The 16,038-nt window shown below is 31.1% G+C and overlaps 2 protein-coding genes across 3 annotated transcripts; one reads left to right on the top strand and one right to left on the bottom strand.

Annotated features, from left to right (window-relative positions):
* Nucleotides 1-4,864: 4,864 nt before the first annotated feature.
* LOC105774535 (multifunctional methyltransferase subunit TRM112 homolog A) lies at nucleotides 4,865-5,476 on the top strand. Its single transcript, XM_012597063.2, has one exon. The coding sequence runs from the start codon at nucleotides 4,959-4,961 to the stop codon at nucleotides 5,331-5,333; it is 375 nt and encodes a 124-aa protein (XP_012452517.1). The 5' UTR covers nucleotides 4,865-4,958; the 3' UTR covers nucleotides 5,334-5,476.
* Nucleotides 5,477-6,648: 1,172 nt separating this feature from the next.
* Nucleotides 6,649-12,395, bottom strand: LOC105773980 (uncharacterized). Of its 2 annotated transcripts, none has more exons than XM_012596248.2 (8): nucleotides 11,899-12,395; nucleotides 11,668-11,808; nucleotides 11,345-11,572; nucleotides 10,324-10,531; nucleotides 9,116-9,252; nucleotides 8,563-8,643; nucleotides 7,253-7,319; nucleotides 6,649-7,169 (listed from the first exon to the last, which is right to left on the bottom strand). In XM_012596248.2, exons 1-8 carry the CDS (start codon nucleotides 12,186-12,188, stop codon nucleotides 6,861-6,863), a joined length of 1,461 nt encoding a protein of 486 aa, XP_012451702.1. In that variant the 5' UTR covers nucleotides 12,189-12,395; the 3' UTR covers nucleotides 6,649-6,860. The 2 variants fall into 2 exon arrangements, with proteins under 2 accessions (XP_012451702.1, XP_052488825.1); XM_052632865.1 differs by having other exon boundaries at nucleotides 11,668-11,759; nucleotides 11,899-12,047.
* Between the last annotated feature and the right edge of the window lie 3,643 nt (nucleotides 12,396-16,038).

Here is a 16,038-nt window from a genome sequence, read left to right on the forward strand (position 1 = left end):
AGGATTCGAAGGGGAGAATTGCAGAGTGAAAGTCGAGTGAAAATGTTAAATCCTTCGGGTGAGAGGTATTTATATGGGTTGATCTCAAAAAACACGTATCTCTTTTTGATAGGTTAGTCGATTTCTTTTAAGATTCTTGTTAGGTGAGTAATGTGACATTATCTAAGTTATAAGAAATGTGAGTGACAAGTGATGATTGTCTTGTTTGAGTGACTTATGTTTTCTAGAATATAGTGAAATAGTGCTCATGGTAGAAGAATTATGATTAATGAAGCAAGGTGAGTAGAAACCATATGGATTTTATGGTACTATGGCGAAAGTCGTTGGATGACAGATATATATATGAAATAATTATATTGTTAAGTTGATACTTCGATTTAGGGTTCAAATTGCAAATTATACAAAACTTATATTTATTACTCATGATTTTAATATTAAGACACATCTTTAAACAAGTTTTTGACAGAAATGCTATAGATTCCAAAATCTCAAACAATTAAACATTTTTTTCCTTTTAGGTAGCTAAAAGAAAAAAGGGTTTTCATCTATAACGTTAAAATAGATCTTAACCATTTACTATATGTCATAGACAATATGTATGGCTTAATTGGCTAGTTAAACATATTTGGGTCAATTGTAGAAATATGTAACAACATACCACCTGCCCTATTGTTAGGCAGGTCTTTAATTTCTTCTGTGGTAGCTTTTCACTAACATTATTAGATGAATCCTAGAGAGATATGCTTGTGTCCCATGCCATCTCATGATGTTTGGCGTGAAGATGAACTTAGTGTTGGAAAACAAGTCATAAGGTTTGCGGCCCCTCTTCCTGCACAATTTGTCTAACCCAAAATCTTTATGTTATATAAGTGTGGAGATTCATTGATTTATCCATTAAATGTACAATATCTACTAGATCTTTTATCCAAATAAGGAAAATGCAATAAAGTTGATTAAATCTTGAAAATTTGGTCTCTGAGATTAAAAAAAAAGTTAGTATCATATTGATAGATGTATTTTTATTATTCAGATATTTATATGATTTGTGTTTGGTTGAGTGAAAAAGTCGAAAGATGGAAGGAGGGGTGGAAAAGTGAGAGGAAAGAAAATAAGAGATGATCATTTTCCATCCTACTAGATAAAAACTAATTATTCCAAATTGAAATAACGAGAGGAGAGAAAATGTAGTTCAAAATAATATATTTCTCAAATGTTTTATTTTCTTTCATTTTATTTTTCAACTCTAACATGGTGGCAGAAGCTTAATTTTAATAGAGCTAGATGAAAGCATCCGCGATCCAAATAACTGCTTTCCATCCCAGCAGATTGATTCCCTTCCCTATAAACATGCTTCATGATCCTTTGTTGAAATCCATTGACGAGTCTATTACACTCCAAAATCAAAGTAAACAACACTAGATTATTAGAAAATTTATCATAGGCAGAATTAATAATAGTAGTAGAATCAAGCTTAATTTCCAAGAAATCAATATTAAGAGTTCTAGCAAGTTGTAAGACATCCCGAAGATCTCATAGTTCCACCTCAACATTAGAAGCCTCAGAATATGCCTAATTGAACCATTGCCACTCATGATCTCAAATTATTCTCCCTGCACTTACATTTCCCAAATTGCCCACCAAAGGTTCGTTTGTGTTCAATTTGAACCACCCAATCAGTGGAAGCTACCACAATGGAAACACGAGTTTTTCTATTATTGAAGCTGAGAGAGCAAAGCACTCTCTCACTTTTGCAACACATGTATATATTACCTGCAGTATCTCCAAAAATAATGTCATTTCTATTCAACCAAACCTGCCACAAGAAAAAAACAAAATAGAATAACCCGAGGTATTTTATGATTAATCAACCACATTTAAGAGCAAATATTTTGTTCCAACCAACCTTTTTAGTCAAGAGTAGTATTTTCCGTACTAAGCTTGGTGGATACGGCTCGTCCCAACATTTACCCACAACAACAAGACACTTACACAACATATTTCTCAAGGTTTCTTAGTAACTTTGGCAAAAGGAGTGGAATTTTAAGTTTCCAAATAAGGTCCCAAGGGATACCATTATGACTAATCTTATCCAATCTATGAAGCATAAGGTCATACATAAGCACTCATGAGGGTGAATTGGCCATTTGGGGAAAGACCTCAAATGGTAGTATCTCTACCATCAAGGGCCAAAGACTCGAAAGTACCGTATTAAATTTAGTGAGATACCTATTGAAAATTATTTTATTTTATTTTTTAAATAAAAATTTAAAAATATAATACTATACACTAGAAGAATGCCAAAAGGTCTTGTAACCACTTGGATAATGATGATATACTCTAGAAAGCACCAAATCCTTACACACCTACGTCCACCATTCATCCAAATAAAACACTCATTTTAGTCGATGCTCAAACTCTACTGGGTCAATCCATTTACTTTTCAGGTGGTGATCCAAATTTAAAATGAAGCAAAACTTATCAGCGTATCCCCAAACAAAGAGAGGATCTAGTAAAAACTCGAGACCCACGTGTTTTTTATCCATTTGGATATAGGCAAATAAATCAACAAAAAATTATGAAATTAATTTATACATAATCATATTTACAAGATTTTAGAATCGAGATGGTTAAGAAAAGATATCAGTTCAGTTGGCATACTGAAATTCTTATAATCTTGGATAGCAGATTTGAACGGCAAATTGATGATATAGTCCATCAAAACTTTTAGCGCGTCAATATCATCTCTCGTTTTGCTGTTACGTGCATTTAAATTGGATAAAATTTTTATCCGACCATCGATATTCGTAATGAATATACACTTTTTTGGATATTGCGTTAAATGCTTTTGCATTTCCTTTGGTTACTTTTTTTTGGCCCTGTTGAAAGCCAATGCAATTTCTAAATAAAATCTAAATTTATCTTTAAGAGATATTTCCTTGAGAAGACTCTAGAATATAAGAAATAAGATATTATCTAGAAGACTAGATATTCTAGATGAACATTCTAGCTATTAGCTATTTGTAAAATCAATGGCAAGGATGTTGACATGTATCAACAATCCATCGGTCACTAAACTCTATAAATAGAGATGGGAGCTTTCTTGCTATGGTATAAGAGAGAGCCATGAGCAAGAGAGTGTGAAAGGTAGAGGTAGAGAAGAGAAGAGTAGTGAGGTAAGTGTGAGTCATGTTATAATTGTATTGTGTTTTAATAAAAGTGTTCTCTTCTCTAATAATTGTAAGTCTCGGCTAAGCCTTAAAGTTTCTAAATATGATATGTGGTTGGCAGAGTCGACTTGGATGATATAGTGCACTAAGAAATTAAAAAATAACAGGTTAATTGACTTCAAAAAGTTATTAGTTGTAGATCCTAGGTCCTTTATAATGAGTGTGTTAGACTTCCGAGTTTCCAATAGGCCTAAATACAAGTAGTATCGTGGAAAATCTTACAAAAATTCTCTCTAATGTAACTAAACCACATATCCTCACTCCGGTTTGAATAACTATCTTTCCACTTCTTCATCTTTTCGCTAAAATACATTACTGCGTTTTTAAAAACATTCTAAAGCAAGCAACCATTCATCTTGATAGTATACAAGATGATGACAACATAATATCTGATCATCATGATGCTCAGCTAGATATTGCACATCTCCAAAGCTGTCCTTTTGTCTTTATAAGTCAGGAAAGTCGAGCTAATTTTTATCTCATCCCTAAATATCACAATTCGGTTTCACCATAGCTGTTGCAAACTAAAAATAAAAATTAGACTAGATCATATAACCAAGAATATGCTAAACATTGGAATTAAAAAGATGTAACATAGTCTGGCCACATTTTAAAACTATCGTTAGAAAATATAAACAAACAGAGCCTAAAAGCAAAAATATTGAAAAATATAAAAAATATTATTACTTTTTATTGTTAAGTCAGTATAACCAAAAACAAATAAACTATTTAGCACCAAAGAGAAAAGAAATGTATTTTGTTAAGTACGAAAATCAAAAATTTCAAAAGAAGAGAAATATAATAGAGAATGTGATAGTTTGTTCATTTTGCATACTTTTCGTGCTTAACTCGACTTGTTCTTGAATTAGTTCCTTCTAATTGATGAATTTTGTGTTTAAATATTGACGAAGACGAAAATCAGTTACTTTAAATCAAAGACAAGCAAAGAAGGGGTTAAATTGAAGCATGAGAAATAGAACAGAAACCGAATCATAAATTTTGGACATTTGAGGGGCTGGTCAGATTTTGACATTGTAAAAGCCAAAACTAGAAAAGAAATCTGAAATTGATTTATTACACATTGATTTGCTTGGCAATTAAATAGAAATCAATTTATTTTTCTTTAAATAAAAAATGGGTCACCATTTATTTATTATTTATTTTTTTAACTCGTTGAGTACCATAATATTTCATTGCATGGTGTATAGCAAATTAACTTGGGAGAACATAATGGAAATAACTTTGAATTATTAGGTTTTGGTCAATAATGTCCGTTTCTGGGCAGGGGATATGGCCTACCCCAGCCAATGAGAGTAAGGGGACTAAAAACGAAATTTGCCCATTTAGCTAAAGAAGTTTAGTCCTTCCTTCCGTGGCTTCATCCCTGAACCCTTTCCATCACTTGAGTTAGGCCCAATTGTAGATTAAATAATGTTCCTATTTAATTTAATACTAAAAAATGGTATATCATGAGCTATGCCTAATTTCTAAGGTTGGGCTAACATTAGCCCAAATCAAAATTGGGCCAATTTACTATATTACCCCCCAAAACTTGACCACACAAGGAGGACAGATTCGTCCTTTAAACGATACAAAACCCACCACAAGAGACAAGGAACTTTACAAAACCCCAAGGAACAAGCTAAGCATAAACCAGCCTAGTGCTTTCTGTGCTTAAATATAACGGCAAAGCCCGAAACGAAGAAAGCAAAGGAAAAACAGAGCAAAGAGATGAGGTTGCTAACTCACAACATGTTGTCGTCAAACATCAAGGGGGTAACCAATGGCTTCCCTCTCAAGATTGAAGTGGAGAAAGTGGTGGAGAAGCAAGTCGAAATCAACCACGATTTCCTCAGGAATATATTTCCCAAGATCGATTGGAAAGCGTTTTCCGATGCTGCCAGAACTATGGGCTACGTCGAGCTTCCTGAGCAGGCACCTGATCCGTCGGTGCTTGAGTCGGACCTGGACTTCTTGACGAAGTTCCACCATGCCCTCTTGGAGCTTCATCTTGAGGAAGGTGCTCTTGTTTGTCCCGAGACTGGCAGGAAGTTTCCGGTTAATAAGGGAATCCCCAATATGCTTCTGCATGAAGATGAGGTTTAAGGGAATGGTGGTTGATACGGCTGCGCCACTGGGCCTCACCGGTTTTTAATTAGGGTTTATACTCTTTTCATTTTCTTTTTGTGTGTGTTGTTTTAATTATAATGTCACTGATTTTAATTTATTAAATAATGCATTTTAATGAATCCAAGTTGTGCGTAACATCATATCATTTAAATTATTAAATATAATTAAAATATTAATTATTTTTATATAATAATGTTATCGATATTGATGAAATTTAGAAAATATAAAAGGGTTAAAGCTCAATTATGCTAGTGAATATTGACTTGAATTATAATTTATTTTGACGTATAATTGTTATTATAATTTTTTTGTTTTTGAAAATGCTTTCATTAGGTAAGAGAAGTAGTTGAATATTTTATTTAAAAATACAATGATAAATATGAATTGAATTAAGATAAAATGGTAAATTCTAATTTTAAAATGGAAATTTATAAATGTTGATGAGATAATCTATCAATTTTGAAGTGATAGATCTTAAGTTTATATTATCAAAATTGAATAAATAAAATGAAATAGTTTTAAATAAAATATTATTCAAATGTTATCAAATAATATAATGAATGATAAAATACAATTGTCTGGAACGTGATAATATTTTATGAAATTATCCTTAGTAAATAAAAGATAACATCAATATACTTAACATTTTCAGTAATTTTTATCAATAGCAAATATTAAAATTAAATATTTAATAATAATGTTTTCAATAATATTTATTAGTAACAAGTATTTGAATTAATCCGTTACGTGAATACATTTAGAAAATAATTTACATATTACTAAGATTATTAAGATGTAAATATGTAAAATATTCACCATTACATTGTAGGTATAAATTCAAGTGTTTTCATATATTTCGTTTATGGCATGAAAATTAAAATTATCCTGGTACTAAAATTTAATATCCAGAAAATATATTTTAAAACATATTTATAAAAAATATTCATTTGTTTCTTAACCCTAAACACACACAAAAAACTAATTTAATTTTAATAATTTCTTTTTACTTTTCCATGCTCAATAATTATATAAAAAAGTAACTTTCAAAAGAATGTTTAGACTTTTATATACCAAACATTGGATTTACACCCTCAGCCCATAAGCATGACTGACAATGTGACCCATTTGTTTATATACTATGGGACACATTACATCCTCAACCCACCTACATGCTTTGGATGAGTTGATTTTTCGAAAAATCTTAACTGGCTATGTACATGATAATAAACACTGAGGGCCAGAGGTTCAAAAAACTTGGATAATATCTATCTCGTGAAAACTAGAAACTCCATGAAAAGAATATAAACTCCACGGAATCTATTAATCAAAATCCTGTTTATACTCTTTTGTTTCTATAAAAAATCAACAGAAATTTAAAAACCTCAGCAGGGGAATAATTTACTAACCTGCGTGCTGCCTGTCCTATGGTGTAAAAAAATGCTGTTGACCTTTCAGAAGACAATACTCAGCTATAAACCTATCTTAAACACCAAAGCCTGCAAATCAAACTGTGGAAATGTCTTTGCAACGAGGGGTTTCACACGGAGGAGGAGGCACACCAAATACCCAATCAAGAACGTTTAAATACTTGGAGCGAAACACTTCCCTCTCCTGTGCGTAGCAGTGCATTATGATTGCTGTTGACAAACTAAAAATTACCACATCAGCTCTCTTTAGATTCGTCGATTGTGGCAAGTACCCAATATCGGCCATGCATGTAAAGAAGCTCTCTATGGCTCGTGCAAGGCAGTAGAGTGATATCTCAATCCGTCTACTTTTCTTCTCAATGGCCAAGGCCAGACCTGTCGGAAACTGCCCAATAACACATGCAACATTAGGAACAAAAACAGAACTTTGGCTTATAACTTGCATATAAATTAGTAAGAGTCTTTTACCGTTCCCATTGCTACCATCGGTATGTTACATCTTCTGAAAAGCCTAAACAGCAGGCAAGTCCACAACCTGTTTAAAAGTTAAAGGTTAGCTCAATGTCAAAGGTCAATAATTTAAATGGAACATAAATCAAATAGCACAAGGTACAAAAGAATTTGATTTAGCAATATGTACAAGTTTGAATGGTAATCAGCTTTTTGTTGACGCCAAGCAAAATGGAAAGCATCATCATCGTAACAATAATAACAACAAAAACACCAAATAATGCCAAAACTCATCTTACCTTCTATAAGTAACCCATCTAGTTATTCAATGTGTATATAGTAAATGTTGACTGTCATCCTGAATATTGTTCATGTTTGGTAAACAGAGTAGGAGAATAATTGCTCCTCATATACACAGCTCACCATTCTTATTTTGTTTAATGATAACCTCTTCTCAGCTAGGGGATTCATCCAACATATATCGGTCTCTCATTAAACATAAAACAGCTTCCTAAACCAACTGTTGTATTGCCATTATAATAAAACCTATTATCCTATTCAATACCTACCGTGCAGGATTCACCTCCAGCACTGCAAACTTACACAACTTGACACATGACTTCACCAAATAATGCACATAACTAGCAAAGGCACTACAAACTTTCATCTATTGCTTATTTCCTTCCAACAGCCAAAATTCACTTCTAGCTAGGAAAATATCTCTTATAGCTTGGAATTATGACAACTGCATTTTATTTATATTATGTAACTATTATCTTAAAACATATATCAAATTGCTAAAATTACTACCAGCTGCATTGATGGAGTAAGTTGCAATTTAGAACTTCATCAGAATCCAACTTAAGTTCTTTATCACCATTTCATGTAAACATTCTCCCTCTTTTAGTCTTTTACAGGAAATTATGCTACGGTGTTGACTATCCTTGTCAAAGCCAACAATTCTGATGTCCTGACAATCACAGTAGGCTTTGGAACAAAAAGAAAAAGACATTCAAACTAGACTTGCCACAATAGAAGTGTAGAACCACCAAGGGAGCTAAGAAATCTTTAAAAGCCATAAATGGCATGTGAATATATGAAATAATGATTGCTCAACACTGATAAAGATTGTTGGCCACATCTGCATAATAATAGCCAATGTAACCAAAAAATAACAAAACGAGGAAAAGATCAGATGAAATTTTGACCAAAAATTTCACGGCAACATAAATTCTCAGTGACAGTTAAGTACCAAGAAAAGAAAACTTCAAAAAGGGAGGCACCTCAAAATTGAAGTTGAAATACACTAGAAATAGTAGAACACTAACCAAGCAGATGTGCAATAAGCAGACAAAAATAAGCTTGATCTGGCAGTACCAACAATACCCTTTCTTAATATTGTGGAAGGCCTGTATTAAGGTCAAAAAGAACTTTGTCAGACAGATATGTTATAGAGCATCTGTGTGTCTGGGAAAATTTTCTTTTTTTCTTTTTTGGGGGGTGGGGGAGAGAGAGAGAGAGAATGAATAAAAAGGAAGCAAAAGACCAGCACAAGTAGGTTTTACTGGAAACTTATGATGTGCTTAAAACCAAATTGCATATATAATTCTTTGTCCACCTCAATATGCATTAAGCAAAGCATGCTGGCAACAACAGTATCCATATTTTATAACAACTTCAATTACACATCAAATTTTAAAGGGCATTTACCTACTGTGGTTACATGAAGGACTCAGTAAAGGTTATAATCAAAAATCTAAAACATATGAAGTAAAAAAGTTTCCTTTTCATTTGATAACAAGTAGCTAATTCTAAGTGAAAAATTCACCAATTTTCAGCTAAACAGTCTTCAAGAAAGAGAAAGAAGTCTAACTGCATTACCTTTTTAAGAGGTCTTGACGATGAACTATTAACGCAGGAATTAAATAAACTGGAAGATATACTGGTAATGCCCTTTTATATCCTTCAGTGAAAAAAGAAATAACATGTGCACTGCATGATTGATTCCCATGTATCATCTGCAAATAACTTGAGGGTTTAAGCTTCTCAAAAGTAACAATATACTTTTTTCCAGCAAACTTAAAGCAATAGTAGCTTGAGTGCTTAAATTCAAAGTCTATTCTGAACTTCCTAAAGGTATCCGAGTAAATTAAACAGAAAACACAAACAAAATAATTCCAGAAAGACACTCATTTTATTTCAGCAATCAAGCATCTTGCTTAAAGCAATCATTATAAGGATCTTATCACAAAGGGATCAATTAATAACAATACAGTGGTTAAACTAGACCAATATCCACTATCCATATCCAAATAAGTTATATTTTGGAAGAAGTTTTGAACTGATGATTGCAAGATTTATAGGGACTGCAAAAGAACAATAAAGCATTTTACATGGAAATGGACAACTGCGGATAATAACTGCATGATCTTAATATTTCAAAAATGCCTTCATTAGTAACTTTAACATGAAAAGTCAGCATTAAATACCAAGAAGAAGACAAAAAAGCATTAAATTAGTTCTCAAAATCACAGAGCAACAAAATAAAAACTGTGCATTCAAGTTCGGACATGCACTTTTTCTATTCAAATCTCTTCATACCCTCTCATTTAGTTTTCAGGCTTTCCTGTTGAATTTTCTGATAAAGCAGCATGAAGGGGAGCTTTTGTCTCTCCTAAGAATGAGCTTTATTAGATAGAACAGAATGAAGGGAAGCCAAAAAGCTTAGAGTCATTTTGCATTTCTTAACCAAGACCTTACTTATTTTCTTCAAATTCTTTCAAACACTTCTATTCAATAAGCAGCTAACTTAATATACATGATGACATTATATGCCTCCATCTCAGTCCTGTATGGAAAAAGCACTCGTCTCTAGCGATCTTACTCAAGACATGGTTCAAGATAATTAAAGCACAAAGGTAAAGTCTTATTCATTTTGTGGAAACTGCGCAGGGGGAAAGGACTTTGCTGTTGTTGGTTTAGTCCCAAAGGAAGAAAGAGAGGCAACTAAAGAAGGAACACATACAAAAAGATATACACATTAATGCTACTAGGCAGAACAACATAATTGGGAGAAACAAAGATCATACCGAGCAAGGGATTTTCATGTTTGGATCTAATTTAACATCTACTCCTGATGCCTTGTAAAGTTTCTCTATTGCTTCCAAATTAGTGAATGGAAGACCACAGGCAATCTCTTTTACACCTTGCAAGATGACAAGATCCTTTCCACCATGTTTATTGAGAAAGGACCTATATGATGGGGGCAAACTGTCTTGCTTCAAAATGTAAGATGACCTGAAAAAAACGAATGATTTCACTTCCAAATTATTCTCCCCCCCAAAAAAATAATACATACATAAATACATACGTGTCTTTCCTAGAAAATATATTAAGCTTTCCCCATACTGTGCTTATCGGAAGCCATTACATATACAACTTGTAAAGCTACACAATATCTAAGCTACGTAATGTCCTTTCCAAATGTGCAAAAAGAAAAAAAGTGTGATCACTTGTAATTCAAACAAATCTTTTTACACTTTCTTTTCACATATGCTATGACATACTTAGGCTTTGCACAATTTTTAGATTTAAGCATCAAAGTTCCTGCTATGAAACCAAGATCGAATGAACTTTTAACTACAGAGCTGATAAGGCAGCAGGCAAACATTAGAATTACAGCTTTAACAGGTTGAATGGTAGTTAAAAAAGACAAAGAAAAGGAATAATGGAGTCCCCTGGCCTGCTGATTAAACTCATTTGTATATAGACTGAAATATTTCAGAATGCATGCAAAATGTTACAGTACAACGTTTTCTTTTTCTCTTAAATCTTCCTAAAAGGAAATTAAAAAGAGTTTACCGACTAGTATGGAAAGACTGGGCTCATAATCCAGAAGACTAGAATTCCAGGAGGCTTAGGCTTTGCTTGGTATGAAGGATCAAAAAGGGTGAGGATGGAAAATTTATTAGTCACCCAGTATAAGTGGTAACTTCTTTGACCCATAATAATCATGATTCAACAAAAACAATTGCAAGAAAGTTTAATAGTAGGGGAACAAAAGAGAAAAAAAAAACAGAAAACAAAAATAATTTAACAATAGAAACATACAAAATTTGCGAAGAGGAGAGACACATAAGGAATATGTCACCATGTTTCCAAGTAAGGGGTTTACACAGCTTCCCAAACCGTTTACTCTTGATTCCACAGCGTGATGCCAACACAGCAGCTCGCATGAGTATGTATATGGCTAAACTTTTATGCTGCGTGTTATGCCCAGTAAGAAGCATGGAAGGCCCTGCAACCAGTCCTGCTACTAATGCCCTCCATTTCGCAGTCCTTTTGAAAAATTTAACAATCCACTAAAATCAAATTTAAGTTCATAAAAACTTTCATTTCAACTAAAGAGAGGAAAATTAAGATAAGAGCATTGCCTGTTATGTCCTCCAAGTTCACCAATAATTTCATCTACCGAAACAAATGTACCAGCAAAAGTTCCAAGGAAGAGACCGTATCTAAGTGTCTCCTTAATAGCCAAAGAAATAGCTTCTTTATTAGTAAACGCCTCAACTTTCCTAAATCAAGAAATTACTGTTCTGTCATTCTCAAATCAAATTAAAGAACAAGAGACAAAAAGATTTATTGCATAACAATTAACAAAATACCGTGATTTTTTGCGCAGCAAGCGTGCAATAATTGAGAAGAGAGCTAAGCCACCTTTAAGACCGGCTCCAATTGAGAAGCCTTTAGCGGAAGCAACGAAAATTCTCCGCAACTTATTCGAGTCCACTAAGAGAACAGAATCAGAGCCAAGAGCAGAGGGAGAAGATGACAAAGATTTGGATCTTGTGCAGTGCTTACAAGTGTCGTCGTGGGATCCGGGGATACCATTCTCGCCGGAGGAAAAGGAGCAAGGGCAGCAGCCATTGATGGCTCCATCACCGTCCGGCGACATGGTGGTGTGAGCTAGGGATTTGAGGGGGCGGATGTAACCAAGTTTATTGGGGAAGAAAGGAGGAGGAAGACAGTAAGTGAAGAATTGATTAATTGGGGGACCGGTGGGAAATTAGGAATTGAAATTTCAAAGTAGGAGAGAAATTGGACAATTTTTTCTGCTCGTTTATCAAGAGAACACCCGCACGTGTCACGTAACAGTTTTTGCGGTTGCTTTCAGTTTCCTTCCAACCAAAATCCATCTTTACTTCTCTTTCATCAAAAGATGGCCAAAGGATAAAAGAAATTAACCCCTTTTTTTCATATCTATCTATCAAACACGTCAATTTATCTTTTTAAAAAATCAAAGTAATTTAATTTCTATTAATTTCGAAAACGACAATTAATTACGACTTAAATATTTTTAGCTCTCAAAATTTACACATCTTATCAAATTAGTTTTAATTTAATAAATTCATATCACAATATTTGTGTAAATATTGAGGCTAAATTTATTGTTTGTTTTAGAATTAAGGCCAAAATGAAAAAATATAAACATTGAGGGATTAATTTGTTATTATACTAATCAAAATTATGTACAATTGATGGAAGACATTCACGTCGTGATTATTTGTCCTTAGTTGCTCACTTTTGAAATTAGCAATGATCAAATTGCTCCATTTTTTTTAGAGAGACTAATTTACTCAATTTTGAAATTAAGAAGAACAAGAGAAATCTTTTACCTAAATTAATTAATGATTTTATTTTGTCTATGCCATTTTGAGTGTTAACTAAAATCAAAATTGAGTCGAATTGAATTTTTAAATAAGTAAATTTTTCAATACTCATTTTTTCGTTCACATGACTCAAAAGAATACATTGACATAGTTGGTAAAAACAAAACTTGAGTCTTAAATATCTAAATTCGAGACTCACTATACATAATTATGTATGGGTCTTCGAGTCATATCATATACTATTGTTATGTACAGATTTTAATTTGATTAATCAATCTTCTTCTTTTTTTAAAGATAATGCAATTTAAGCGCACTCGAACTCATGTCCTCTTGCATCGACAATAATAGCCATACCAATCTAGTTAAAATTTTATCAGATTAATCAATCTTGAAATGGAATAATCTATAAACTTTCAAGAAAAAAAATAAAACATTGCACTTCACATTTCACCTAACAAACGTCCATTATTTAATGGGTTATATAGGTTTTTATAAGAAAACTCCATTTTTAAGTATGGCGTTTTGTGAAAACGTCACCTTGAGAGAGGTGTTTTTAGGCAAAAAGAAATAAGGATTAGGTGGTCTCTATTAGGTCCCAAAATTATAAATGGAATAATATCATAATAGCCCTTAAACCTTTATAAAAAATATAATCTATATACTTTAAAATTATACTTAAAATAGTATTTTTAAAAAAATTAAAAATTATTATAAAAATTAAAACATATTATTTATTGAATAATCAATTATTTTAAAATTTTAAAGATAACTAAAATAATAAAATATTTTAAATTGTCTTTTTCATTTTGTTAAAATAACATACTATTTTTAAATTAAAAATTCAAAATAGAGATCATAACCAATAAATTTAATATAAGTTCAATAGCTAGCAATAAGTTATGCGGTATAATGATAATGCACATTATATTTTTAAATGAGAACGAGATTGAACTTTAAAAATAACATTATTAAAAAGATAGATAATCACAAATCCCAAATATAAACCGTGAAATCCAGATGAAAAATTATATTTTATATATATATAAAGTTAGAATAGCGACTTTCAAAAGATAAATAAGCGTTTTCAACGATTTTTGCCTAAAACGACATTTGTACAAAACTCGTATATAAACAGAGTTGATAGTTCCTTTCAATCTAGCTTACTAGATAATGCTGGCGTTTGATCTAAGTTTTCAAATAGAATTCTAGTTTTTTTTATTGGTTAAACGCTGTTATTAGTCCCTATACTTTACAAAAGTTACGAATTTAGCCTTTATATTTTAATTTAGTCGTTTTAGTCATGTACTTCTCAAATTTTAAAATTTTCATCCTCACCAAATAATAATTGTCAAATTCATTAAGTTATATTATTTTCAAAATTTGATGCTACAAACATACTATCATACATGAAATATCATGTTAGCTTGTTATTTCTACATATTACTTACTAAAAATTCAACTAATGAATTAACGATTACAATTTACGAAATGCATCATCCTATTCCATCAGTTTGTTGGAAGGATATTGATAATTTTGGGTACTAACAAAATATCATTTCACTTAAAATAAAATTGATTTAAAATAAATTATGATTTCAGGAATTATTTATTAAATATTAATAGTAAAATTCATTCTTTCAAATTTTCAATAACAAATGATTACTTGTTATCATTTTAAGAACAATTGCGGTGTGAATAATTAGATCCAATACAAATATAAGTTATGATTTATTAGTCGGATGTTAATTTTTTCAAGAATAATTTGAGTTCTAATGATTATTGTACCGAAAATTTGTTGATATGTATGATATCCTAATTTTGATTTTGGTTCAATGTTGATGGTAAATATTTAAAAAATAAAAAATTATATTTAATAAATATAATTATTTTCATAAATGATGTCATGTCGATAATAAATTTATAAAATTAAATTTCAATTAAAATATTTTATATATAATTACACCATGCTCATTCATTAAATTTCCTATTGGATTAAAAGTTAATTTGTGGTTTTATGATTATTATTTTTATTCTTTTTCCCATTTTATAAAGTTTATGTTGATGGAAAAGGAAAAATATTTCAGTAATTTGAAATCTTTTCCTTCTTTTTATAAATTATAATAACATGACAAAATTCAAACAACTAACATGATTAACACGACTCGATCATTTGAAACCATTTGAAAACTATTTAAATATTTAAAACAATTTGAAGCATCATAAGTGTAACATTCATACAAAAAAAACCACCAACTAACAAATCTTTAATGCATCATCATCAAAATTATTAATAAATTTATATTTCGACCGTTCAATTTTAAAAAATTATAATATGATTATTGAATCATTCGAAAAAATTTATTTAAGTCAATGAATTGTTAAAGCTTTTTTTTTACGTTCAACTAGTGAGTTCCAAGCGACGATTTGACGGTCAGTATTATTGATCAGTACCCATCGATGAGTTTAATAACATACTTTAGATTCAAGTCGATATGACAATAAGTATTAGATATCATAGAAGAAAGTTGTTTAGATTATGGTTCATAGTTTCATGACATTTAAAGTTGTTTCATGAAAAAAATTTAACTATGGAAGAAAAAAGGAAAAAAAACTTTCCATTGGTATAAAGAGTGCGAACAAAGAATGTCGTACATTAACAAATTTAATAAATCAATAACTTAAATAAAAATTTTCGAATAATTAAATAATTATTTTATAACTTTTTCAAATTAAATGACGAAACTGTAAATTTACTCCTTGTATATCTACCTTAGATATAGTTTACCCTAAATTATATCCTGATTAAAGCCAAGCTTCTAAGCTATGAAAGTCAAAATTCTGATAGCAGTTGGACGGTGGATCTATAATCAAGGAAATCATCACATACAAAAATACGTGGACAACATCAAAACACCTAACTGTTATGTTTAATTTTATAATATATATTTCATTTATTTTATAATATGTAACTTTTAAATATAATATACTATAATATAAATATTAAAAAGATATTAAGTTATTCCTGTTTAAAAATTTAAAAAGGTAATACTAATAATATTAAATAAATATTAAATAAAAATTATTATTTTTAAATAAAAATAGTATGGGTAGACTTAAACAAGTTTAGGTTAGGAA

Source organism: Gossypium raimondii, chromosome 6 (genome assembly GCF_025698545.1).
Source record: "Gossypium raimondii isolate GPD5lz chromosome 6, ASM2569854v1, whole genome shotgun sequence".
In the NCBI taxonomy this organism is placed as follows: Eukaryota; Viridiplantae; Streptophyta; class Magnoliopsida; order Malvales; family Malvaceae; genus Gossypium; species Gossypium raimondii.

What these genes read in the sequence shown, in the direction of transcription:
- LOC105774535 (XM_012597063.2), top strand. Translation starts at nt 4,959, where the DNA reads ATGAGGTTGCTAACTCACAACATGTTGTCGTCAAACATCAAGGGGGTA.
- LOC105773980 (XM_012596248.2), bottom strand. Translation starts at nt 12,188, where the DNA reads ATGTCGCCGGACGGTGATGGAGCCATCAATGGCTGCTGCCCTTGCTCC. An exon ending in TTGCTGCGCAAAAAATCACG is followed by an intron (nt 11,809 to 11,898) that starts GTATTTTGTTAA and finishes TTCTTGATTTAG; the next exon opens with GAAAGTTGAGGCGTTTACTA. An exon ending in ACATGAAAATCCCTTGCTCG is followed by an intron (nt 9,253 to 10,323) that starts GTATGATCTTTG and finishes AGTTATTTGCAG; the next exon opens with ATGATACATGGGAATCAATC.